Genomic DNA, 25541 nt, shown 5'->3' on the forward strand with positions numbered 1-25541 from the left:
AAATGATTGGTCCCTATTAGTCCATTTTCATTTTGGAATGGCCAACCCAGCCCACTCGCGTGCACTGAAGTTAGAGCGGCCCACCAATCAGCATCGAAAACCCTATCTCCAGCCATTCCCACCACAGCAGCCACATCTCTCACACACGAGCAGCGCCGCATCTCGTCTCGGGGACCTTCACCACCACCGCACGTGAGCTTGCGGGCAGCGTGAGCTTGCGGGGAGCGCCATCCAGCCTGCCGCAGCAGCCGTCGCGGCCTTTGCCCCTGCTGCAGCCATCATCCCCACTCCCGCTGGCCACGAGCTCGAACAGAAGCATCCTCGAGCCACCACTTCGTCCATCTGGATCTGGAGGCACCACCTGTAGCGCCCTCTACTGAGCACGACGCCTTGCGACAACCATCCACATCCAAGGTAGGGACGGACAACACGACGCCTTGCGACAACCATCCGCATCCACGTCTACCAGCAGTGCCGCGCGGAAAGGGCCCAGGAGGCCCAGGCTCTTCGTCGCCGCTGCCATGGCTCCTCGCGGATCCAGGAATGGTGACGGACCGACCTCCCTCATTTGATGCTTTTTTTCCTTTCTGGTTGTGCGCTGCACTGTTTCCTACGAGTGAGGGCACACCGTTGACTAGGCATTAAGCAGACCCAGGCTTTCCTCTGAATTGCTATTATTGTTCCGTTTTATTCATTTATCTATCTCGACCCAATCCTTGTCGGCTCTGTCTGTGGAACAAGAGTGTGTAGCTCGAGGTTGCTCTCTGCATCCCCGGTCTGATGTTTCCATAATTCACATCTGAATTTTTGGCTGACAAAGTTATATAAGTAGTAGTTGAGAACCGAGCAGGTAATGATCAGCTTGTCCGTTGGCTTTTTAGTACTATATTAAAGCAGCTGATATAATTAGTACTATATTAAAGCATCTGAATGGGTCAGTTTGGAATGATCAGAATGTTTTGTCACTTGTCAGCATGGGTTGTTCCCATTTCTATTCATGTATTAGTACCTATTCCATTATGATATAATTAAATAAAAACGTTCATTACGTTAGTTTGCGAGGGATCGAGAGCAGAAGGCTTTGCAAGCATGTCATCTTCAACTGGCAATGAGAATGTCTACTCGAACAGGTACTCTGCCTCCTATGCCTCCCCACCATCATACATGTGAGTTTCCGCCTCGCTTCTCTGTGTATGTTGTTATCAACTTTATCTTTGCATGATAACTTAGTTACTTAGCATATAACCTTTGCAGTGGTTCATCTGTTCTCTCGATTTGACTTATAAGATATTTTTTCTTACAAATTGTCTGATGAAGTTAAGCATTCTGAACTATATAAGACGGGTGTAGAAATAATTTCCTACTTGTATGTGATGACTTCTTACTACTCTCTTCATTCTAAACTGTAAGTTGTTTTGACTTTTCTAGGTGCATAACCTGCTATGCACAATCAAACTTACGAATCTAGAAAGCCAAAATGACAATTTGAAATAGAGTACTAGTATGTGCGTCATTATGTGAGTCTGAGATATAATTTTCTAGATACATGGATTGTCAAACTTGTCTACAGATCACATGTATCGTCACATTTTGGGAATGTGCCTCTTTCTTTTTTGTAACTGTTATCTGTCCTGCAGGCACAGTAAGTCCGAGAGTGTGGTTTACAGTTTTGGTACTATCTTGCTTGATCTCCTGAGTTGAAAGCACATTCCACCAAATAATGCAAGTTTTCCTGCTCTATAATACATTGACGTTGTAGTGTAATTAACATATTCTACAATCATATAGAAATAAATTAATCATATAGAAATAAATTAATCATATGGAAATAAATTAATTTTACACTAACATTTTCTCTTTCTTTATTTAGTTCTTTGTGTGTGTGTGTGTGTGCGCACGGATATTTAATCTATTTATGTGTTAATAGGTGATAGGTTGGACAGTCTAGTGGAGTGTGGAGAAGAGTTTTGATCTAAGTGCTGTTTCACAGGTATGGATAATATATGGCTTATGAGCAATGGGTCAAAATACTTATTGTCTGTTTGCAGCCCCTTTGTGTTAAATACAGTTTGAAAGAATATTTCTAAATTTGTGCAGTCAGAGCTGCATGCAGAGTGCTTAGCTGGTGTCATAGCTAGATGGTAAACATTTGGTTGAATATACCTTTGTGAGCCTTGTTGGTGTTATTATGTGGATATGGTGTCCTGTTTTTTAGGACCTACATACTCCTATGAGCTTTCCTGGTGTCATTGCTGTTGTTTATCATTCCAAAATATTGATTAGCTATGCATGGCCTTGTGTGACATTCCAAAATATTTATTAGCTATGCACTAACCTTATGTCTCCATAATTTAGTTCATTATGTGTGCATATTTAGTTTAACTAGTTTTCGTTGTTGGTCTATTTTTCAACCTGTAAAATTCCAATTACTAAAACCATGTTTTAGATAAATAGCTAGGGTTGTCATGTTCATGTGTTGCTGGTCCCCTCTCAAGTCTCAACTTATACCAGTCATGTAATATAAAAAACATAAACCAAACCTTGTTGCAGCCTTTATCTCATGCATATTAAGATCACATATATGAACTAAACACGAGTATTGTCACCAATAGATTCATCTTTGGATGTCTTCATGCTAAAGGCTGCACCACTACAAATTACACACATAAGAAATTCTTTAATACATCCTAAATATAGGAGAAAAATAGACTGCAGATTACACATATAAGAAACCTTGTTGCAGCCTATACCTGCATCGCCAAGTAGCACAGAGAGGAGATAAGAGGAGAAAAATAGGAGGCTTTATTTGTATTGCTACAGCTTTATGCTTTTGGTTTTGGGGGTGATCTGATGAGGGTGGAGGAGCAGGTGCCTGCTCTGCCTCTGCTCTATGCTTCTGTAGTTGCACCTGCTTATGCTCTAGCTAGTTTAGTATTAGATTAAGAGCATGCAGCTACTGGCTAGCACAATATACATTGTTGATTTGTTTACTCAGCTCCAGATTGTTATGCCTGTGCCTAGTTCTATTGATGATGAATACTTATTTCCTATGTTTTTACAATGATAGCTGTTTATTCTAATTAAGACTTTATGCTATGTCTGGATTGGTTACTTGAATTACATATTTTACATTGATATTTTATACTGTACTGTACTGTGCCAAGTTTTCTTTTTGACCAAAGTTCTAATCTTGACACAGGAAATGAAGTGCTGACGAAGCCCATCGATGTGCACATGATTAGAGAAAAGTTGGCTATGTTCTTAGTGGCACAGGTCATCAACAAGAAAGGAGAGTTCTACCATCCTAGTTAACCATCAGTGATGTGTGATTGCCACTACTAATATGAGTCTAGTGTAGTGTTTGACTGAACAAGTTATGTTCATTGTTGTGATGGATTTCGAACAAGTTGTGAACCTGTTGTGAATCTGTCATGAACAGGATCTGTTAACTTGATATCTATTTGAAGAGCTTCTGTTATGAACATGTAGTAATATATTGCTGAGTGCCTTTCATATGTACGTGTTGTGAACATTGTGGTATGTGGCTCTGATGAAAAATACGAGTGACATTAAAGCGTAGACGTGTCACTATTATGATCCTATCTGAGATGTGTATTATTACCGCGCATCACTTGTTTATATGCTGTCAGTGACACATTAGGTTGACATGAGTCACTGATATGTAATTACCAACGTCACTCATACCTCATTATCAGTGACACGTGTTCTCAGTGTGTGTCACTCGTATATCTTTACTAGTGATGTGTATCCTCAGTGCGAGTCACTGATATGGCCTTATCAGTGACGTGGTTTATCAATGTGTGTCACTGCTATACTAAGATTAGTGACCCGTATATTAAATACGCGTCGCTGGTATCTTAACATCAGTGACGCGTGTCCTAAATATGCGTCACTGGTATCTTAACATCAGTGACGTGCGTACTAAATATGCGTCACTGGTATCTTCATAGCAGTGACGCGTTTTTACACGTCACTAATTTGTCCACATCACAGACGCAATAAAAGTGACGCGTCTTTTCCGCGTCACTAATGACCCTCTGGACGCGTCACTAATTAGCTTTTCTGGCATAGTGAAGTCCAAATGTCAATTCCGCGGTCAGGGCCTTATTCTCGGCCACGATCCCTTCAATTTGGTCGAGCACCTTTTACGGTACTTCGCTGTTTGCATTGCGCTCTGCAAGAAATTTATATATCGTCCAATGAACATGCAAACGGTATATACACATTTTAGTTGAACACTTGACCACTCACCTTTACTTCATCGACGAGCCGTTTGGCAGCACGCTCCACCCTCGCCGCCTCCTCAGTCTCGGCGAGTTCTTCATGACCGATAAAATGGTCCCCATGTTGGCGCCACACGTAAACGTGCTGACGACCATCATGAGGATGCTCTTGGATTTCCTCCACTTCATCATCGGAGGCTGCTGGGGCTTCCTCGCCTTCTGCGCTACCCCCGGCCGGGGTAACAGGTATTAAAGGCTCCCTAACCCGACCAGGGGAGCCCTTCGACGGAGACGCTCCTGCTCGGGGCAGAGTCGGAGTCCTCCTTTCTTCAGCAGGAGGGGGAGTGGGGGCTTTGTCTCCCTCTTCCGCGACACTGCTCGGGGGAGGTGCCCTCGCAGCATCGTCGCCCCTTGTTCGGGTACTCCTCCCGGCCATCGTCTGGGCCGGGACCTCCTCGACAGTTTCTGCCACGGTCGCAACTGTGGGCTGCTCTTCGACCTGCCCTTGAGTGGCCTGCTCGGCGGCGTTTTCAACAACAACCGCCGGCTCGACCGTTTTCTGGCCAGCGACGTTGTCCGGATCAACATCAGACGCCGCACTAACAAAAAGACGACATTTTGCCAATGTCAAAAGTCACAGCGAAAAAAAAACAAAACAAATAGGAGGAAGTGTAGAAGTGAGATTGTAACACTTATAGATCGAAGCGTCTGTGCGTCGCTGTGAAGAACCTCCTCCTGGTTCTACCAGTCGCCGCTGCTGCTTCCGCCCCCAGTCGCGTCGGCTCGGCGTGTGGGGCAGGAGGATCACTGGTCACCTGACCGGTGGTGATCGGCACGACGTCTGGACGACTACGTGGCCTTCGGACCAAAGAGGGTGCAGCCTCCTCGTCCTCGTCCGCGTCATCGGTGATCCTCACGAGCCGACGACGCTTCGGAGCTTGGCTGGTCTCCGCCGGCAGTGCCTCCGCAGGGGATGGATCCACCGCCATTGGCCTTTTCCCCGCCACCCTGTCCTCGGTGGTCGGGGCAGGGCGGTTCTGTTCCTCCTCACTGCTGGTGTATTGAGGACACCGAGCAGCATCGCCCTCCGGCGGGTCCATCCCCGCAGGGTTCTCCATACTAGGTGCCAGTGACACATACACTGCACACCGGTCAATGTCTCCAATCTGCAATAGAACCAACGACAAGTCATCAACCAGGAGGAAACAACATTCACATGGCAATACTAATCAATAACAGTATTTATTTACCTTAGGAGCTGGCCGTCCCAGCTTGAAGGCGTGCATCCGATCACTGCTTCGAACGAAATTGTCATCCGATAAATTGAACAGCTCGTTCATCAGCTGCTGGACCTCCGCCTTCTCCAGACCGTCTGGGCACATTCTGGCCGGGTCTTGGCTCCCCGCGTACTCGTACACCGAGTGTATCCTCCTCTAGCAAGGCATCACCCGGTGCACAAGGAAGTTCCCGACCACTCCTGGTCCGTCTAAGCGGGACCAGTCGATCAGACTCATGAGATCTGCCACTTGCCCAGTGAATTCCGGACGGTCCGTCCAGCTGACCCTCTTCTCGGGGATGTAGCCCATGTCACAGAACGTGGCGCTGCCCGGTTCTTCCCTGATGTAGAACCACTTCTTGTACCATTCGGTGAGAGAAGTGTTCCAGGGGCAGCTGAGGTACCAGTTCTTCATCCCATCGCGCAGATTGAGGTATACTCCACCTGCAATCTTGGAGCCTCCAACTGCCCCTTTCTTCCTCGGACAGAAAAGATAGCGGAAAAGATCAAAGTGCGGCTCTATTCCAACATAGGCCTCGCACAAATGAATAAAGGTGGAAACAAGAAGAATTAAGTTCGGGTGCAGGTTGCAGATCCCGATCTCATAGTAAAGAAGGAGGCCTTGAAGAAAAGGATGAACTGGAATCCCAAAACCCCTCCTGAAGAAATCTTCAAAAACGACAATCTCACCAGCGCGGGGGTCGGGGTAGCTTTCCCCCTCTGGCGTCCTCCATCCTCCGAGTTCTTGATTGTGAAGGAGCCCCTTTTCGACGAGGTCATTGAGGGACCGTGTGTTGCTCTGGGATTTCTTCCATTCTTTGGCCATCATCTCGGCCCTCTTCTTAGCATCACTCTTCGCCATCTCAACTCTCGAAAAGTCTCGAGCTCGGTTTTGAGGTTTGAAGGTGTTGAGGAAGATGGAGGCTCTGGCAATAGTATGCAACTGCTGGGTAAAAAGAAAGGATACGACCTTGAGCTTTTATAACAACAGCTTCGCCTCTTCCACTTCCCGCATTTTTGGGAAGTGGGCGAATCCTGCGGCGGCTGCGGCGTTTCGGTTTTCAATAATTACCGTCAGTTAATATGGTGGCTTTTCTGCATAATTGGTATTTTCCTTTTTTTGAACCCCGCAAAGAGCGGCTGCACAGTTACCAGACGCACCTTTTTACGCAACAGTCTGACAATGCCCCGGGATGCCTTGTCACATCACGCATTAATGTGGCGAGATGCTTTTTCCAAAAGACAAGTGGATCTGGTGGAGGACCGTGCACGACATACTCGGGGACTGGTCGACCAGCCCTCCCACTTGAAATTCTGGGACTGTACCGACCACCGAGCATTATATGCTTGGGGACTGGTCGACCAGCCCACCTATTTAAAAGTATGGGACTGTACCGACCACCGAGCATTATATGCTCGGGGACTGGTCGACCAGCCCACCCATTTAAAAGTCTGGGACTGTACCGACCACCAAGCATTATATGCTCGGGGACTGGTCGACCAGCTCACCCATTTGAAAGTCTGAGGACTGTACCGACCACCGAGCATTATATGCTCGGGGACTGGTCGACCAGCCCGCTCATTTGAAAGTCTGGGACTGTACCGACCACCGAGCATTATATGCTCGGGCACTGGTCGACCAGCCCGCCCATTTGAGCGTCTGGGGACTGTATCGACCAGTCTGCTCCGTCGCAGACGAGCGTGATATGCTCGGGGACTGGTAAATTCAATCGCATAACTTCTAGCTTGTTAATTTTAATTTTTTAGACCTTGCTACAAGGCTCATACTTCGCCTTCCAGCAAGCTCGGGGACTACATCGGTACGATGCATCTGGCGATGCATCTCAGTTTTAGAATTTCTATGAAAACTTTTTTGACCTTGGCACCACGTGGCTATGTCACCTACTACCAGGCTCGGGGACTAAGTGGGCACACTTCACCTTGCAGTGAACATGCTTGCTTTTTGAAAGTCTGTACTTTTTATAAAAATAAAGTGGGCACACTTCACCAGGAAAGAAATCTTTTTTATTAAGAGCACCATACATTCTTCAAACAACCTGCTTCTTCGATGTCAAAGTTGATCAACTGTCTTTTGAATTGGTTAAAATACCATTGCAACTGTTTGGGCGACTTTCCTGCTTATTGAAGATGTCAAGCCTCACTGGTTGAAGAAGCTCAAGACGGCGTGTTACATCACAATACATGGTGCTCGGGGACTAGCTGTGGGGGTATAAACCCCTATACCTTACGGCTAGACATGGGCCAGGAGGCTTGGCCCATCCCGAAGACAGTTCGAAGCTTGATACAACTGTTCGGAGTTTCGCGCAAGGTAATAGGACGTGGAGATCAAGCAGGATTCTAGTCGGTTAGAATAGGAATTGATATCATACTATCTATGACAATTGTAACCGACTAGGATTAGTTTCCAGATTTGTAACCCTGCCCTCTCAACACAATTCAATTTAATCAGACGCAGGACGTAGGTATTACGCCCACACGGCGGCCGAACCTGGATAAAAACCTTGTCTGTGTCTTGCGTCACGATCGAGTTCGTAGCTTGCGCACCGTCTACCGATAAACTACTACTGTGGGTATACCCCAAGGTAGACTGCCGACTAGCTTTCGTCGACACTTGGAGATGGCCTATTTTTATCCTTTGCATTTTGTTACGGAAGTTTGCAAACAACAACAAATGCCAAGTCAATTTGCCAAAGCCTTTGGATGCTCTTAGACTTTTTGAATAAGCCAATTAGTTAAATAGATAATTCCGCTTTGGATTTAGTCTAAGGTAATGTGTCCTGTAATTTCAGAGGGGCAATCAGACATAGATTAGCTAGATTCGTGTGTGTATTTTATTTCCATTCTCCGTTCCTTATGTATTTTTTGGATATGCATTCAAAAATAAAAAAATGGCAAGGATCGGTACCCCGCTCAAGGCGCTGTCCAAGTACAAACTAAGTACAATCTGATCTGTCTCCATCAAATCAAGACTAGTTGAGTTTTGTTCCTCGAGTTCCAAGTGGCAAACGTTCACAAAGCTGGTTTTTCTCAAATTCCAAGAGCACATCTTCCATTGATCCAAAAAAGTCCGAAAGCAATAACAAATCGGAAAAAACTTGGGTGGGCGATGGGCTCTCCGTGCCTTGCGTGCGCCCCCCACCTCGATGCTTGCCGCGTAGACACGCTCTTCATCCTACGACAGCAGCAAACGACGCGGCCATCTAATTCCTATCGGCAGCCGGCTCGGCTCCAAATCGAATCAGTCCACAGCCGCCGCACTTTCTGCTTGCTACGAGCGCCCCTCCAGCTGCCGCCGCGCTCGTCGGAGACGCTCTTCCGGCGCCACCACAGTCCTGTCCCCCACCTCGGCCCGGTCCCGGCTACCAATGCCTCCCCCATCGCCGACGTCGTCCCGGCAGGAGCCCTCGCCGTCGGGAACTGCTCTGCCTCGCCTCTGCCTCCCCACCGCCAAGAGCACCCTCGCCTGCGCCCTTCGCCGGCTGCGCGGCACGGTCTGTGGGGCATTCCGGGGAGGAGCTCCACAGGTTGCCGTCCGTGGAGGAGCTCCACAGGTTTGCGCCATATCCATGGATGCGGCAGTGGGGGTGTGCAACCGGGCCTAGGGCTACGGGCGGCAGCGGCGGCTGACTCGTACGAGACGAAACTTAGACTTCAAGTGTCTAAAATATTAGACGATGGAAGTGGAGCCGAGCCGTCGTTCGTTTGGTGCCGGCTGACTTCGAGATGAAGGAATCGTGAAGCTAAGCCGACGGCATCTGTTCTTGGAAGTTCCCTATTCCCGCGGCCGTCTGATGCAAGGCACACCCACGCGTCGTGCATCTGGTCAGTGGGCGCATCCGGGAGGCAATGAGCCCAGAGTCCACCCAAAGTTTTTTCCAACAAATCAAGGCGTTACTCTGATGAGAGAAGAAATCTCCAAGACGCAACGCAAGAGGGAATATATGCCGACAACTTATATATAGCCACACGGTGCTCCTTTGTTTGCAAGGGTCTCTTTATTCTAGTCTAGGGAATATATGTCTTTCTGCCAAGAACAGATCATCTCCTGTTTACTTTTATTATCTACTAATTATGTCTATCCACATAAAGATTGATTCCTCACTTTATTTAATTTTATTCAAAGAAGAGATTCTGTGAAAGTTCTTCGATCCATGGATTCCTCCGTTTATTTTATTCTTTGTGAACAAAAACTAATTAAAAACCTTAAGAAATATCCTTACAAGAGAGTGAGACGACCCACTCTGGAAAACAAGCAAAGAAAAAAAAACACTGAAACATCCTAGACTTAAAGGTAAAATGCGCCAACTCATGCGCCAAAATATTCTGGTCCCTACTGATCTTGATCACTTGCAAACGGTTCAATTGACTGCCAACTTATCCTAATTTGCCACAGCTGCGAGCGATCGCGCCCAGTGGCCTGAAGCTTGGACACCACCGATTGGCAATCAGACTCAAGGATCATCAGTATTCCTGGCCATCTAAACACCATGTGGACACCCTCCGAAACATGCTTTAGCTTCAGCTTCTTCTGCGTCCCTAGAATGGAAAATGATGCGCAAGCACTTAGTTGCAACACTCCCAATCAGGAATCACCACACCCACCGTAGCTTCCCCGATCAACTGACTGAAAGCGGCATCAACATTAATCTTGAAATAACCCTAGAAAAGTGGCTTCCAACATTTTACCCTCAACGGACAAGGCTTCCTAGTTCCTACTTCCTAGTGCCAGTGCCGCCTGAAATCTCCAGACTGCGCTTTTCCCCTTCTGATCCTCAACTTCTCCCTATTGTGGGATATTCAATAGTTGACAAACCATTATTAGTCCATGATTGGACACTAATTGTCAAATAAGACAAAAATATTACAATATCAGTTAAACTTTAACACCCCCCACCAAACACCCCCTTAATCTGCAGAGCACTGGGGGGCAACTGATTTCAGTCTATAACACCTTGGAAGCCAATTATCATGCCAAATCTGTGTGCTTCCCCATCACCAATTCTGCTAATGACGCTTTGTTTCAACAAATGCAAAACATAATCAACCGCACACCATGTCTGTGAAGCGTCACCCACCAGTGCTCTATCCAACAGTTTTCCATCAGGAAAATACCTTAGCCCTCAACACTCTTGCACATATATAGGATATTAGGGAAGGCAATGAGTCTCCAAGCCTGATTCATCAATCTCAAATCCTCGAAACCCATTCCACCAAAGCCCTTCGGCATTACCAGCTTCTCCCAAGGAATCTAGGCCTTGTTTAGTTCCAAATTTTTTTACAAAATGGACACCGTAGCACTTTTATTTATATTTAACAAATATTGTCCATCATTGACTAACTAGTTTCGAAAGATTCGTCTCATAAATTACAGATAAATTGTGCAATTATTTATTATTTTTATCTATATTTAATGTTCCATACATACATCACAAGATTCAATGTGACGGAAAATCTGAATTTTTTTGCAAAATTTTTTAGAACTAAATAAGACCCTACTGTATTTTTCAACGTCCATTTTCAGCGCTCCACCAGAAAGCACGCACCTGTTTCACAAAGAAAAAACTCTGTGAAACTTCTCCATTCAAACTTGGCAGTTTACTCGGTCCTCGTCGTGGAACTGAAGTGTTGTAATGTTTCCTTGAAATTTCTGTAAAATTCGTCCATCCTTCCTTGGTTGCTGAACCTCTCTCAAACAGGTCAACTAGTCCTAGTTTGGATAAAACCAAAGGAGTTTGAAAGAAAATTGTGCTTCCAGTTGGCTCCAATCACCTTTCGAAAAGGCGGCAATGAAAGTGCAATCAACAGGATCGCATATGAAAAAGGGATTAATTCACCAAAAAAATGTGAAAAGGGAGATTATTCCCCACAAAAGGAGAGGCTCCCATGGAAAGGCTTTTTTTTTGACACAAAAACTGTGGGGGAAATCCCCACAGTGCCTTTTTTATTTCATCATTTATAAATGATGGAGGCTATTGCAGGAAAAGATAATAAAAGAGACGATTCTCTCAACATTGTGACATCACGTGGATCAAGTGTTGCACAAAAAAGATTCAACTATAGGGCCAAACATGTCGCCCGGTCTGATACACCATGGACCTAATTAATAAGTTGGCCACACGACCTGGTTATTAATTATGAGAAAACGTCCATATTCTCTCAACTTTTGCAAAAATTCATTTTTCCTCTCTTAATTCTAAAACCTGCAGGTAAACCACCTCCCTGAGCTTTTTAAGAGCATTAATTCGTTTACCTACTAGTTATAAGCAGTTTATCTTTTCTTTTTATTTATTTTGGCTAAATCTTTGAAAAATCATAGTACATCATGGAAAAAATCACAAAATAAAAAATTTAATTTCTTTAGTACATTTTTTGTTGTAGCTTTAGATCTATATTTTTTGTAATTAATTCATAGCTGCAATTTCTATTGTCCAATTGTGGCGTATTTTTTATAGTGAGCTAATTATTATATGCTTGAACGGTAGCAAAAATTTTATACTCATTGGATTATGTATAACTTAGTTATGGATTTATAAGTACATTTTAACAAGCATACCCTATATAAATCTGATTTACGCTATTAAAAAAACTGACAACTTCAGACCATTTGGTGTCTATTACAGCATCCAATCATAGATTCAGACGATATATTAACAAGATCTATCCCTTTATGCTTCTAAAAGAATTACAGGTTGCCAGCCGATGAACATTGTTCGCATTGGTACCAGCGTACCAAAAAAAAAGGTCACCCTTCATCAGCGAAGAAGTTGGGTTCTGCTGGCTTCTGTAACAACAGCCCTGAAGACACTCTTTCCAGCAAACGCGTCTTTCGGGCAGCGTTTCTCCGTAAGATCCGTAGCATGTTGGAAGCGAAACGGGCAGCGTAGAGCGCCGCGCCAAGGCTGCGAGAACTAGAGTCGACGTCAGTCACAATTGCTGCTTGGAACATCCTCTCCTTCTCGTACAGGCTCAGGCTGTCCTCCAGCTTCCTTCTGCAATACCTGTGCCAAGCTTCCTGTATGAAGCAAGCAGCCCACGTACGCCATTGCTGGGAGTAGAATCTGAAGGTGTGCCGGAGCTGCTTGCTGTGGAGCCTCCTGTACTGGTTGGCCACAAACTTCAGGTGATGAGCCCTCAAGGCGAAACCTTCGAGCTCCGACAGCGCCTTCACCGTCCTGGTTGAGCTGGGGAGGCTTGAGCCCGAAGCAGGATCCAGAGCCCATGTGAGGAGCTCTTCGCCGCAGAAATCGCCGCCTTGGAGGACATTGGAGTTGAAGAAGCCCGTTCGCCCGCCATCTGTTGTCATGCTCTCAAGTCTCCCTCCCATGATGAAGAACATCTCGTTCACTGGGTCGCCTTCGCGGATGATGCAGCTTCCTTCTGTGTACAGCATGGGTTTTACGTGATCACACATGGCGTCTAAGAGCTGATCGTCCATGTTTTCAAACATTGGAACCTGCAACACACCAATTGGAATTAATGTCAATTAACTAAATTAATTTCTTTGGATCAATGATACATATTGTCTAGTGTTATTCTAAACGCTAAATGTTAAATGGGAAATGTGGACGATTAAATTGAAATTGATATACCACTATGTAATGTTTAAACGGTGTGTAAATCATGTAGCCATTGTCGGAATCACGTATCGAATGGGACAAAGAGCAAAGCAATTCCTTATTACTATCAATATATAAAGCTTAAAGGTATAGGGAAGTAGTACCCTCAAGAGAAGTGATAGACAAAGATGACGCTTTATATCCCTCCTGAGATCCTTAGGAAGGTTTATAAGAAGACCCTCTTCATCCACACCTTGTGTTTCTTGCCATCTATATTGATCATGACGCAATATTCGTTGCTTGATATGCTCTGGAAGCAATCTGTATGACATCCATTGCTCCGTGTCACGTCTTATCACTCTCATTTCCTCTATATGGCCGGAGGCTGATTGTAAATAGGTCTGCAACAATTCAATGCAAGAAAGAAAAAGAAAATAAATTTGGAGAAATATGATCAGGTCAAACATTATCACTAGTTGTATAATTCAACATATTGTCCGGAATTACTCCTTAAAAAAGGACCTGTTGCATATAGCTAGCATAAGTACTACGAAGTCAAAACATATGGAATGGCCAATTCTTATAGAGAAATGTCACTTGAATTTCTTCCAAACAAAGATCTTAAAGTTGATTTAGTCCATGCTATTTCGGTAAGAGTTTGATAATAGCCAAGCTGGTACCAGCATTAGTTACGATTAGAGGCAACAAACATGATTATGTTGTCTAGCATAAGGCCATGAGATTCTTTATAAAGATCTTGGAAGGCTAGAGTCCCAAAGGATGAGCCTACTAGGAGCGACATCATCTCCGCACAGCAAATACAGACCTACATAACATTTACCTGTTATAGGCCAAATGACAACTTTGGAGACACTAAACACAGATAGGTATATCTTTTTGAGAACCTTGGAAAATGGTCTTGCAATTTTTTTCATTTATGGAATTTTAGTCTTACTGCTTTTTTCCAGGAAAACTTTATCCTTTAGAACATCACCATCTAACTCAGAGTTAGAAACAAAATCTCTAAGTGCATAGGGTGCTCCCTCTGCCTAAAATGTACGATGTTGTGGAGATCTATAGAATCTTTAATGTGCAACTTTGATGTCATTTTTCTCTATGGAAGAGTTAAGTAAATTTATTGTACCACTATGTTGATGACCAAAATTGGCGGTATGGAGCAATATGGGAAAACCAGACCATGTAGTTTCCCAAAACTAGATCATCTGGTTTTAAGGTGAGCCCTAATTATAAACGGGTTTCACCATTGTGTAGCTCTTATCGAGACAGTAGAAATGCACATGTGAATCAGCCGATTTGGAGTCTAAAGAATTTGAGGATTTGATTAATTTTTATCAAACAAATTGGTTTCGGGTCAGTTTAAGTGTGTTTCTTTATGTATTTGGACTCTCCATGGGCCAAGACCTCCCTATCTTATAAATATGAGGCCTTGTTCAGTTCGTGTAGCATTTTCATTTTTATTTGACAAAATCCAATCATAGAGTAACTAGGCTTAAAAGATTCGTCTCGCGATTTACAGATGAACTGTGCAATTAGCTTTTGTTTTCATGTATATTTAATACACCATGCATGTGCCACAACCACAAGATTCGATGCGATGGAGAATCTTGAAAAATTTTGGAACTAAACAATGCCTGAGACATGGTTGATTGAGATAGTCCAATGAACCAAATCAATCTATCTCTATTCTTCCTAACCTAATTTTTCTTTTTGCCCTATTTAGCGGGATTGACCAGGTTACCTAGATACCCCTTCGATTCCTAATCTTAGGAAGAATCTTAAGAAGTTTCAAACCTCTTTACGTTGTTTATTACTGATCTCGGCAACCAGAGTTGACACCCTAGTCATACACTCCTACTTGTTAGCTAAATTGATGCGTCATTATGTAATCTTTGTTTGGTTAAACACTGGAGTCTTGTAATAGCTAGATATGGGGAGGACGTGACCGGTGGCATGCTAGGGCACGATCTATCCTGTGTTGGTCGAGTTTGCGTCATCCCGGACATTGCGCATGCGACGTGAACCGCGGTGAAACGGGACACGTACGGTGTACGGGGTGGCGCGGTGGGACTCAGGCGTATGAGCCTGGGACTGTGTCATGTGTATAAATATCAATGAAATAAGACCGTGAGAAGCTGTGATTCCTAGCAGCGACATATCCATCTAATCTCGTGTGCCTGCGATCTCGTTTGTAAACTCTTGCCGCGGTTATCACAGAGACACCGGCGTCGAGGCCCGGAGTCCAGGGCATCGTCTGGCTCCAACAAGTGGTACCAGAGCTTCGGTTGGTCGGTTCTGGTGGCGTTCGTCGTTGGCGAAGAGTAGAAGGAGACGCAGGGTGACTCAGTTCGTCAAGTCGAGGCAGAAGGAAGCGTGATCAGAAGAATCGCCGAGATGAGCACTTCAGGAGAGAAGGAGTCCATGGATCGGGCGTTCAATCAGGCCGCTGGCAATCTTGTGTGGCCGATGCTCACCCGATCAAACTATCAAGAGTGCGCGTCGCATGTGAAGTGCAATCTGGAAGGCATGTACTTATGGGATGCGGTTGAAGCTGATCCTGACAAGGTGGAGCGGCGTCGAGATCGTTTGGCTCTTGGGGCCATGCTGCGGGGCGTCCCACAAGACATGCACTCGATGCTCTTGAACAAGAAAACCGTCAAAGAGGCGTGGGGGGCAATCAAGACAATGAGACTCGGGGCAGATCGAGTTAAGGAGGTGAATGCTCAGAAACTTCTTGCCGAGTTTGAGAGCATCTCGTTCAAGCCGGGGGAGTCAATTTATGACTTTGCCATCCGCATCTCGAAGCTCGTAACTGATCTTCGTGGACTTGGAGAAGAAAGCGTCACGGATACTCGGTTGCTGAAGAAATTCCTTCGGGTGGTGCCACAGCGGTACAGCCAGGTGGCAGTGGCGATCGAGATGGTCAAGGATATGAAAACCATGACCATTGAGGACCTTGTTGGTCATCTCAGGGTAGCCGAGGAGAGGTTCGAGTCCTCTGTGGATCAGGTGACGGAGAAAACTGAGAAGCTCTTATTGACAGAAGAAGAGTGGATGTCGAGGAATAAGAGCCGTATGCAGCCGGACTCAAACCACGGTGCAAAAGGTGGCAAACAGTATGTCAAGAAGGAGCGGTCTGGGGCGCGCGCTGGTGGCGAGGCGCGTGACTCTGGAGGAAAAAACCTGACGTCGATGGGAACTCCACGACGCAAGGGGAGATGCAGCAAGTGCGGCATCTGGGGCCACTACAGGAAGGAGTGCAAGTCTAAGCAGAAGGAGGAACGCCAGGAGGCGGCACACCATGTCAACGGTGATCCTGAGACAGGAGCACTCCTTGTAGCTCAGGTGTGCACGGTGGCTAGGACGCCGGAGGAACACTGTCAACGTGTCTTCCTGAATCAGGAACGTGTGTTCCCGGCGGAGTACAGCAGTGGTGCGTGGATACTTGACACAGGAGCTACAAATCATATGACGGGTTGCCGGGAGTCGCTGGCAAGTCTTGATGATACTGTGCGAGGCGCCGTGCGGTTTGGTGATGGGTCCACGGTGCAAATCCAAGGCATTGGCGCAGTCACTATTGCTGGCAAAGATGAGGGCCATCGAGTCCTCACTGAGGTATATTATATTCCTACACTCAAATGTAACATTGTTAGTTTGGGTCAATTGGAGGAGAGTGGGTGCCGGGTCGAAATTGATCATGGCATCATGGAGGTATTTGAGCGTAGCCAGGCTAATAAGAAGCAACGTGGCGTGCTGATACGGGCGGAGAGAAAAAACAGACTGTATGTAATGAAGGTGCAGTTGTCCTCGCCTGTGTGCCTCCTGACAAAGATGGAAGACCTGGCATGGCTATGGCACGCCAGATTCGGTCACCTCAATTTTCGGGCACTTCATGATCTTGGTGTGAGGCAGATGGTTGAGGGGATTCCGATGATCAAGCGTGCAGAACAGGTTTGTGATGGATGTGCTCTTGGAAAACATCATAGAGCACCGTTTCCACAGGCGTCAGCTTTCAGGGCAGAAGGTGGACTTGATTTAGTTCATATCGACCTCTGCGGTCAGATAACACCACCTACTCCTGGTGGGAAGTCGTATTTCTTGCTGATCGTTGATGACTTCAGTCGTTACATGTGGTTAGACCTGTTAGCTTCAAAAGATGAGGCACTGGCATACTTGAAGCGGATCATGACGGCGGCCGAAGTGGAGTCTGGTCGCCGGTTGCGAGCTATCAGAACAGATTATGGTGGTGAGTTTAACTCTGGTGCTGTCATTACGTTCTGCAGTGAACGGGGAATCAAGCACAACACCACTGTGCCGTATACTCCCCAACAGAATGGCGTCGTTGAACGACGGAATCAAACAATCGTTGAAATGGCGCGATGCTTGCTTAAATCGATGAAAGTACCGGGCAAGTTCTGGGGGGAGGCAGTGAAGACGGCGGTGTATATTCTGAATCGCTCGCCAACTAAAAGTCTGAACAATAAGACGCCGTATGAAGCCTGGTCTGGGAAGAAACCGAGTGTCAGGCATTTGCGTACGTTTGGCTGTCGAGCTTATGCCAAACGCAATGGACCTGGAGTAAATAAGCTGGCTGATCGATCTATCCCAGGGGTGTTTTTTGGCTATGCAGAAGGTACGAAAGGGTACCGAGTGTATGATCCAATTCATAAGAAACTTATGATCTCCAGAGATGTCATTTTTGATGAAAAGCATCCATGGAATTGGGGGGAGCAGGGAAGCCGACAGGCGCCCAGCAGCACATTCAGTATTGACGGGTATGCAGATACTGTTCACCATCCGGCAATAGACGGTGTACTGCCTGACGGCCCGATTTTCTCTGGAGCGCCGGCATCACCCGAGGCTACAATTCCATTGGATGACGATGGTAATGGTGGCCATAGTACGCCACCACATACGCCAATCTCAGGAGGGTTGGGATCAACACCGCCGGCAACAACAGTTCAGTGGGCAACCCCGCCCACGGATGCCTCTGAAGATTCTGATGGAGGTCCTAGGCGGTATCGGACCATCACAAACCTACTCGACACCACAGACGAGATTCATGACATGGAATATAGCGGGCTTTGTTTAGTTGCAGCAGAAGAACCGGGGTCTGTGGAGGAGGCGCTGAAGGAGGAGTGTTGGCGACAAGCAATGCAGGCTGAAATGCAAGCTATTGAAAGCAACAGAACCTGGGATGTCAGTGATTTACCAGCCAGACAGAGAGCCATTGGGTTGAAGTGGGTTTTCAAAGTTAAGAAAAATCCTGAAGGAAGGATTGTGAAGCATAAAGCAAGATTAGTGGCTAAGGGCTATGCTCAGCAACAGGGTGTGGATTTTGATGAAGTCTTTGCACCGGTGGCTAGAATAGGGACAGTGAGGGTGCTTCTTGCACTTGCTGCACATGGTGGTTGGCAGATACATCACATGGACGTCAAGTCGGCTTTTTTGAATGGTGATCTGACCGAGACAGTATATGTACAGCAGCCTCCTGGTTTCATAGTTGGCAAGGGTGACAAAGTGTTGAAGCTGAATAAAGCACTCTATGGCTTAAGGCAAGCACCTCGAGCCTGGAATTTTAAGCTTGACAAGGAGCTGATCAATCTTGGCTTTGTGAGAAGTAAACTTGAGTATGCTGTGTACAGAAGGACCAGCAAGAATTCATTCCTGATAGTGGGCGTTTATGTTGATGATCTTGTCATCTCGGGTCCTGATGTAAATGAAATTAGTCGGTTCAAGCTAGAGATGAAAGAGAAATTCAGCATGAGTGATTTGGGTCTCTTGAGCTATTACTTGGGAATTGAAGTGAAGCAAGGAAGAGATGGAATTACACTGAGCCAAAGTGCTTATGCACTGAAAATACTGGAGAATGCAGGTATGACAAACTGCAATCCCTGTGCTACTCCTATGGAGGCAAGGCTCAAGCTCACGAAGTCGATGGAAGAAGAAGTGTTGAATCCGACAGCATATAGAAGTATTATTGGGAGTCTAAGGTACATCGTTAACACCAGGCCAGACCTTGCATACTCGGTAGGTGTTGTGAGTAGACACATGGAGGCTCCAACTAAGCAACACTGGGGTGCTGTCAAACACATTCTCAGATATTTGAAGGGGACAGTGGAGTTTGGCTGCAAGTATGAACGAGGAGCTGAACTGAAGCCTTTGCTGCTTGGCTACAGAGACAGCGACTTTGCTGGTGATACCGAGAGCAGAAAGAGCACTACGGGAGTCGTGTATTTTCTTGGGAAGAGCGTGGTCACCTGGGCTTCACAGAAACAAAAGATTGTTGCTCTCTCATCTTGTGAAGCAGAATACGTTGCAGCAGCCGCAGCAGCCTGTCAGGGTGTTTGGCTTAGTCGGCTGATTGGAGACTTGTTGGGAACAAAGGAGATGCCTGTGAAGCTGCTGATGGACAATATGTCGGCTATTGCTCTAAGTAAAAACCCGGTGCATCATGACAGGAGTAAGCATATAGACACTAAATATCACTTTATTCGTGAGTGCATTGAGCAAGGCAAGGTGGAGGTCGATCATGTCAGGACCGAGCAGCAGCTGGCTGATATGTTCACTAAGTCCTTGGGAAGGGTGAGATTCTTGGAGCTTCGGCAAGCTTTGGGCGTCATCAAGGTGCATCAAGTTTAGGGGGAGTTTGTTAGCTAAATTGATGCGTCATTATGTAATCTTTGTTTGGTTAAACACTGGAGTCTTGTAATAGCTAGATATGGGGAGGACGTGACCGGTGGCATGCTAGGGCACGATCTATCCTGTGTTGGTCGAGTTTGCGTCATCCCGGACATTGCGCATGCGACGTGAACCGCGGTGAAACGGGACACGTACGGTGTACGGGGTGGCGCGGTGGGACTCAGGCGTATGAGCCTGGGACTGTGTCATGTGTATAAATATCAATGAAATACGACCGTGAGAAGCTGCGATTCCTAGCAGCGACATATCCATCTAATCTCGTGTGCCTGCGATCTCGTTTGTAAACTCTTGCCGCGGTTATCACAGAGACACCGGCGTCGAGGCCCGGAGTCCAGGGCATCGTCTGGCTCCAACACTACTGGCCAACCCAGGGCAACACGGCGAAGTATGTACGACCACAACTAGGTACGTCATGGGCAAGAGCTTTCACGAATTCTGCTAATTCACTTGAAAACTAGTCATTTGTTATCATGTAAGGGTGATATTTGTCCTTTGATGGTTTGCTAATAAATCTAGCGATCCCCTGAGAAGAAAGCATCATCCACCACTTCTCAGGCAAGATCTGAAAACCAGCGGGTGGTCTAGTTTCCACAAAAAATGCAGTGGGGCACGCTGCCAGGTTGCATGTTGCATGATCTATGTTGTACCTTGGAGCTGCCAAAGGCAATTATCAAACAAGTTGATAAGCTGAGGAAAAACTGTCTGTGGAGGGGTAGTGATGTTAATGGGAGAGGAATGCCGAAAGTTGCCTGGAAACTGGTATGCAAATCCAAGGAACAAGGGGGCCTGGGAATAATCAATCTAGAAGTTCAGAATCAAGCATTGCTGATGAAGAACTTAGATAAATTCTATAGCAGAAAGGACATACCTTGGGTCAACATGGTCCGGGAAAAGCACTACTCACATGACAAACTACCTGGAACTGTCAAAAAAAGATCATTCTGGTGGAGGGATGTGCTAAAAGGATTGCCAAAATTCAAGGAGATGGCCAGTTCAGGTGAATGTTGGTTTGACTTGCCAGTTCTGGAAGGACAAATGGGGAACAGAAATTTTGCAGAACAAATTCCCACAAGCATTCTCCTTTGCAAAGGATAAACAAATCAATGTCAGGAAAGCCTTTACCATTGATGATATCATCAACCTGTTCAATTTACCACTATCCCAAATAGCTTTTCAACAAGTACAGGAAATACAACAGCAGATGGAAACGTACAACAGAAACGAGCAGGACCAAGACGTATGGACATACTCAGCACAAAGCTCTAGCTACAGAGTTCAGAAAGCATACAAACTACTGATGGGTCATCAGCCGGTTGAACCTGCCCTCAAATGGTTATGGAAGTCTTACTGCCAGCCAAAGCATAGAGTCTTCTTCTGGCTACTGATGAACGATAGATTGAGCACAAAAAACATCCTAAAGAGAAGGAAAATGCAACTGGATTCATTCAATTGTGCTTTCTGTGCAGCAGCCCAGGAAGAAACAGTACATCATTTGTTCTGGGGATGCCCATACGCACAACAATGTTGGGGAACTCTTGACTTACAGATAGCACAAGATGGGGACACGGTGCAAAACATCCATGCACTGAGAACTCAACTACGATCCCAGTTTTTTCATGATAGCAATCATTTTGATGAGTTGGACGATTTGGAAAGCAAGAAATGAAGCAATCTTCAACAATAGCTTAATGTCAACCCAAGAATGCAAAAGAGCCTTTTCCATGGAACTGGCGAAGGTCTCATGCCGTATCAAGACAAGTCTAAGCCTTTTGTTTGATCAATGGTGTCAAAATCTACAATAGATTGCTCCTTAGCTCTAATTTTCTGTATCTCCTTTTTTGTTTCTTAACTCAACAACCCCTGCTTCCCTGATCCTATAAGTCTTGTATCTTGTAATTTCGGAACCTCCTTTATTAATAAATTTCTGCAGGGGCGAAAGCCCCTCCAGTTCAATCAAAAAAAAATCTATGTTTGGTGTACCTTTGTGCTGACACATTGACATAATAAAACTATTTTTATGAGAAATATTATGGTATATTTTATTTAACTAATATAAATAGTTCTTTGTTTATTATAGGTCATCATGTGGAAGGCCGTTTACATTTCTCATCTGTTAAACCGATTAGACTAAATATTTATAAAAGAAAATACTATAACACTGAAGGTGCACAATTTGCATTCCATAAAACCCCTATCACATACATACTGCACTTTAAATAAATTGAAATCTAAAAGCACAGATAACAATAAAATTTCAACAATGTTTAAAAGTTAAAACTGTACCTGAACATTTCCTATGAGGAGAGCAAACAAAACTAAACCTGACATTGAGACAAAAACAGCAAACATATTCTCCCATATGTAAGTGCTTGTTTTCAGGTTTTGACCATAAGAACTGCAATAGAAATGGCAAAACATAAGTACAACAAGCCCCAGGGCATTATTCTTTGGTGGTGGTGAAACATAAGTACAATACCATAGACTTTGTAGCCCCCACCAAAAGCAGTAGAATAATTTTTCGAAGAAACCTGTTGATTCTGAAACATTCTGGAGAACTGGTAGATAAATTCCAAATATTGGATCTACATCGTCACCGCCATTTGTTGAGCAAGCATCTTGTAAGAACGTATTGTTTCCAAATGCAGTACTTCCACAATATAAAGTTGCCAGATCACAACCATCCTGGCTATTACAAGCTTCTCTCCAACAGGTGTCTTGTCGCTGTATGGCAAGAATGTACCAAAGAGCTCCAAGGACCTGTAAGAAGTCAATGCATCGGTTAGTATTATCTTTGATTCTTGACCATGCACAATATGATATGTACTAGCAAGTTAATTGTGTGAAATCTATCTTGTGGTTCAGCTTGTGTGAATCGAGAAAAGAATGCATAGTTTCAGATGAAAACCCTTTTGTAATGAAGAGAGAAAACATTGTCTTAAATATGAAAATATGAGTAGGTTGTGATTATTTAATTTAATTTAATTGTGCCTGCCAAGATTTGAGATTGAGACCTCTAGCAATGCGCCAACTAGTTCAGCCCAAAGACTACGTTGATAAGGAAAAAGAAAAGGTGGACAGGTCACTTATATTTCAACAGTATTGATAAATGATTAGATGAGGACTTACATGACTAGCGAGTATATAAACTACAAGATTAAAGGCAGCACCCGGCCATGCAGTATCCATTACTGTACCAGCTGATCTCGTGATTTCAAGGTAGAGTGGTATTATTCTGATCAGTCGAGGCACATATTGGAACAAGATTATGAACATCAGTACGTTTTTTGCAGTCATAACCTTTGAACCTTGGAGATGTGGCCGCATTAACCACACAAAAACCTGATAAAAAAACATGCATCAATGGCAAGTGCAGAGTTACGACATCCTGATATCCTAAAAATTGCAGAATCAATCTTCTGTGTTCTAATAATACTAGTAAGTAAGATCATCAGAACTAAAAGATAGAGTACCTGAGGAAGGGGCAGAATAGCTAAGATGTCATTCAGAAAATATGTCGATAGATACCGCTTTGCTATTGCCAACATGTCATGAACCAAGACCCCACGACCAAACGCTCCGGAAGATGAGCGAGCTGCGAAGCCTGTCCTGAACTGGAATATTACGCGGAGTAGATAGAAGAGATCGGTGAGAGAGCGCAGGATGCTAGCTATCTTTTGCAGATTGTCATCCAGATACAGGCAGCTGTTGTCGCCGTCGATTGCCGGGACATAGAAGAAGAGCGAGTCCACGGAGACTGAAACAAGGCATGATATCACAAATATCTTGTTCCATTTCTGTAGAAATGGCCCCCGGGGATCAAGAACTCTTGCGCTGCTGGGCTTCATTTCTTTCTTTCTTTCTTTCTTTCTTTCTTTCTTTCTTTCTTTCTTTGTTTCTTTCTTTCTTTCTTTTCCCGGGAGTCTCAGAGTGAGAAGAATTAGTAAGTATCTGTAACTCCCATGATATCATAATGTCATCCGATCCAATGAACTGCTTTAATCTCCAGTTCTGAACCCCTGCACGTACTGCACACGAGATTTAGTTGTCAGAGTAGCATAGATTGATCACCAATTGAAACTTGGGGATTCAGTCCACTCCAGTGTGATGTGAACTTGATAGAGCTGACAGAACACCATGCTACTCCTATGTGGCTATGTCACCATAGTTTTTTTTTTTTGGAAAGTAATGGCAGGAGCTCTGCCTTTCAATTAAGATAGAGAAAAAGAGTTTATATACAAGCAAGAAAACACTCCGAAAAGGATATTAAGGACCCCGGGAGCAGGAGAACCCAAGAAAACCCTTTCCACAGGGGCAAAAACAAAAGGTACTAAGCGAAAGCGAAGACCCTCCTTTGCTCTATGTCCTGCTATGTCATCATATTAACAAACAACTGCATTGCAATGCATGAATAAAGGATAGGGTCAGAGAAGCTTAATTACCTCCCGCAGTGGCAGTGCCATTGGTTCCTCACTTCCGGCGGCAAGGCAGAAACAGTTGCTCCATTCATGAAGCTTACGCCAATCAAAGTGCCAATCGTCGATGGAGAACAAAACCTCGAAAGAATCAGGTCTTCTTTTCGAGGAGGCGTGGCAGCCGTGGTGGAGGAGTTGGGAACGACAGAGCAGGGACATGGATGTGGATATTTACAAGGGAAGGGACAAACAAGGGTCGACGAGGTGGCGGAGAAGATCAAGCTCAACGGACAGCCTTGGATAGTCCGCTTCACCGTGCATGCTGGACTCCTAGCTGGACTCGATTCGATTGGGTATTTGGGTAAGCCGGCGCCAGCAACTTCTCCTCCGCACTTGGCTCTGTCCACTGGACACGGAACAGAATGGTTAATAATAGCGTCTGATGTTGACAGTAGCGGAACAAAAACGGAGACTAAGGGGTGTTTGGGACTTCCACGTTTTTCAGCTCCGCTCCACGTTTTTTAGCCAAACAGTTTCAGCTCCACGCACTCAGTTCGACAAAAAATGATAGAGTTGTGAGAGCACCTAAAGAGGTACTCCACAAACTCTAGTTTTTTGTGGACCTACTTCATGGTGGAGTTTATGGAGCAGAGTTTGTGGAGCAGTCCCAAACACCCCCTAAACAAGTGGCCTTGTTTGGTTCCTAAAATTCAAAAGATTCATCTCGCGATTTACAGACAAATTATGCAATTATTTTTTGTTTTTATCTACATTTAATGCTCTATGCATGTGCCGTAAGATTCGATGGGGAATCTTGAAATTTTTTAGAAACTAAACAAGGCCAAGCTGATACTCCCCCTTTCGAAATTTTTAGTCATTCCAAACACGTCCTAAATCTTCAAAGTCAGAGTTTGCTCTAGTTATCTTACAACAAAAAGCAAATTTGATCCTTCAATCGACTTATGGCTACAAGCTTATGTGCAGTTATATTCTTTGTAACATTTTGTTTTCTTATATTCTTCGTAACCTTTTTTGTTTTGTGACTGTCGTATTGCATAAAGCACAGTAGGGGCGCCCTCATTTTTTTGATAAAAAAAAAGAAATATAACCTTAAAAATAAATCTAGGCCTTAGTGGGTTTTGGTAGTTAAATGACACCACAATTGAAAGACTAATGAGAGTTTTGAATAGATCTTATTTTTGACAGGGCTAGATTCTTTTTCCCTAAAATTACGCCTTCTTTTAGATTCCACCGGACCTCTGCTCTCAAAAAACATACGCTACGAAGACATAAATTTACACATGTACACGTG

The 25541-nt window shown here is 44.9% G+C and overlaps 2 protein-coding genes and 1 long non-coding RNA gene across 3 annotated transcripts; 1 reads left to right on the forward strand and 2 right to left on the reverse strand.

Moving 5' to 3' along the window:
• LOC110435112 lies at positions 151-3588 on the forward strand. The gene is made up of 4 exons (XR_002452775.1): positions 151-546; positions 1055-1130; positions 1928-1990; positions 3200-3588. It is a non-coding gene; the product is annotated as an uncharacterized LOC110435112 (long non-coding RNA).
• LOC110434739 (translation initiation factor IF-2-like) lies at positions 4118-5626 on the reverse strand. The gene is made up of 4 exons (XM_021459453.1): positions 5495-5626; positions 4974-5410; positions 4273-4843; positions 4118-4195 (listed from the first exon to the last, which is right to left on the reverse strand). Exons 1-4 carry the CDS (start codon positions 5624-5626, stop codon positions 4118-4120), a joined length of 1218 nt encoding a protein of 405 aa, XP_021315128.1.
• LOC8059044 (cyclic nucleotide-gated ion channel 1) lies at positions 12102-24609 on the reverse strand. The gene is made up of 7 exons (XM_002453582.2): positions 24257-24609; positions 23288-23842; positions 22944-23156; positions 22294-22574; positions 22101-22212; positions 13262-13498; positions 12102-12994 (listed from the first exon to the last, which is right to left on the reverse strand). The coding sequence occupies exons 2-7, from the start codon at positions 23660-23662 to the stop codon at positions 12284-12286; spliced, it is 1929 nt and encodes a 642-aa protein (XP_002453627.2). The 5' UTR covers positions 23663-23842; positions 24257-24609; the 3' UTR covers positions 12102-12283.

This window comes from Sorghum bicolor, chromosome 4, assembly GCF_000003195.3.
Source record: "Sorghum bicolor cultivar BTx623 chromosome 4, Sorghum_bicolor_NCBIv3, whole genome shotgun sequence".
In the NCBI taxonomy this organism is placed as follows: Eukaryota; Viridiplantae; Streptophyta; class Magnoliopsida; order Poales; family Poaceae; genus Sorghum; species Sorghum bicolor.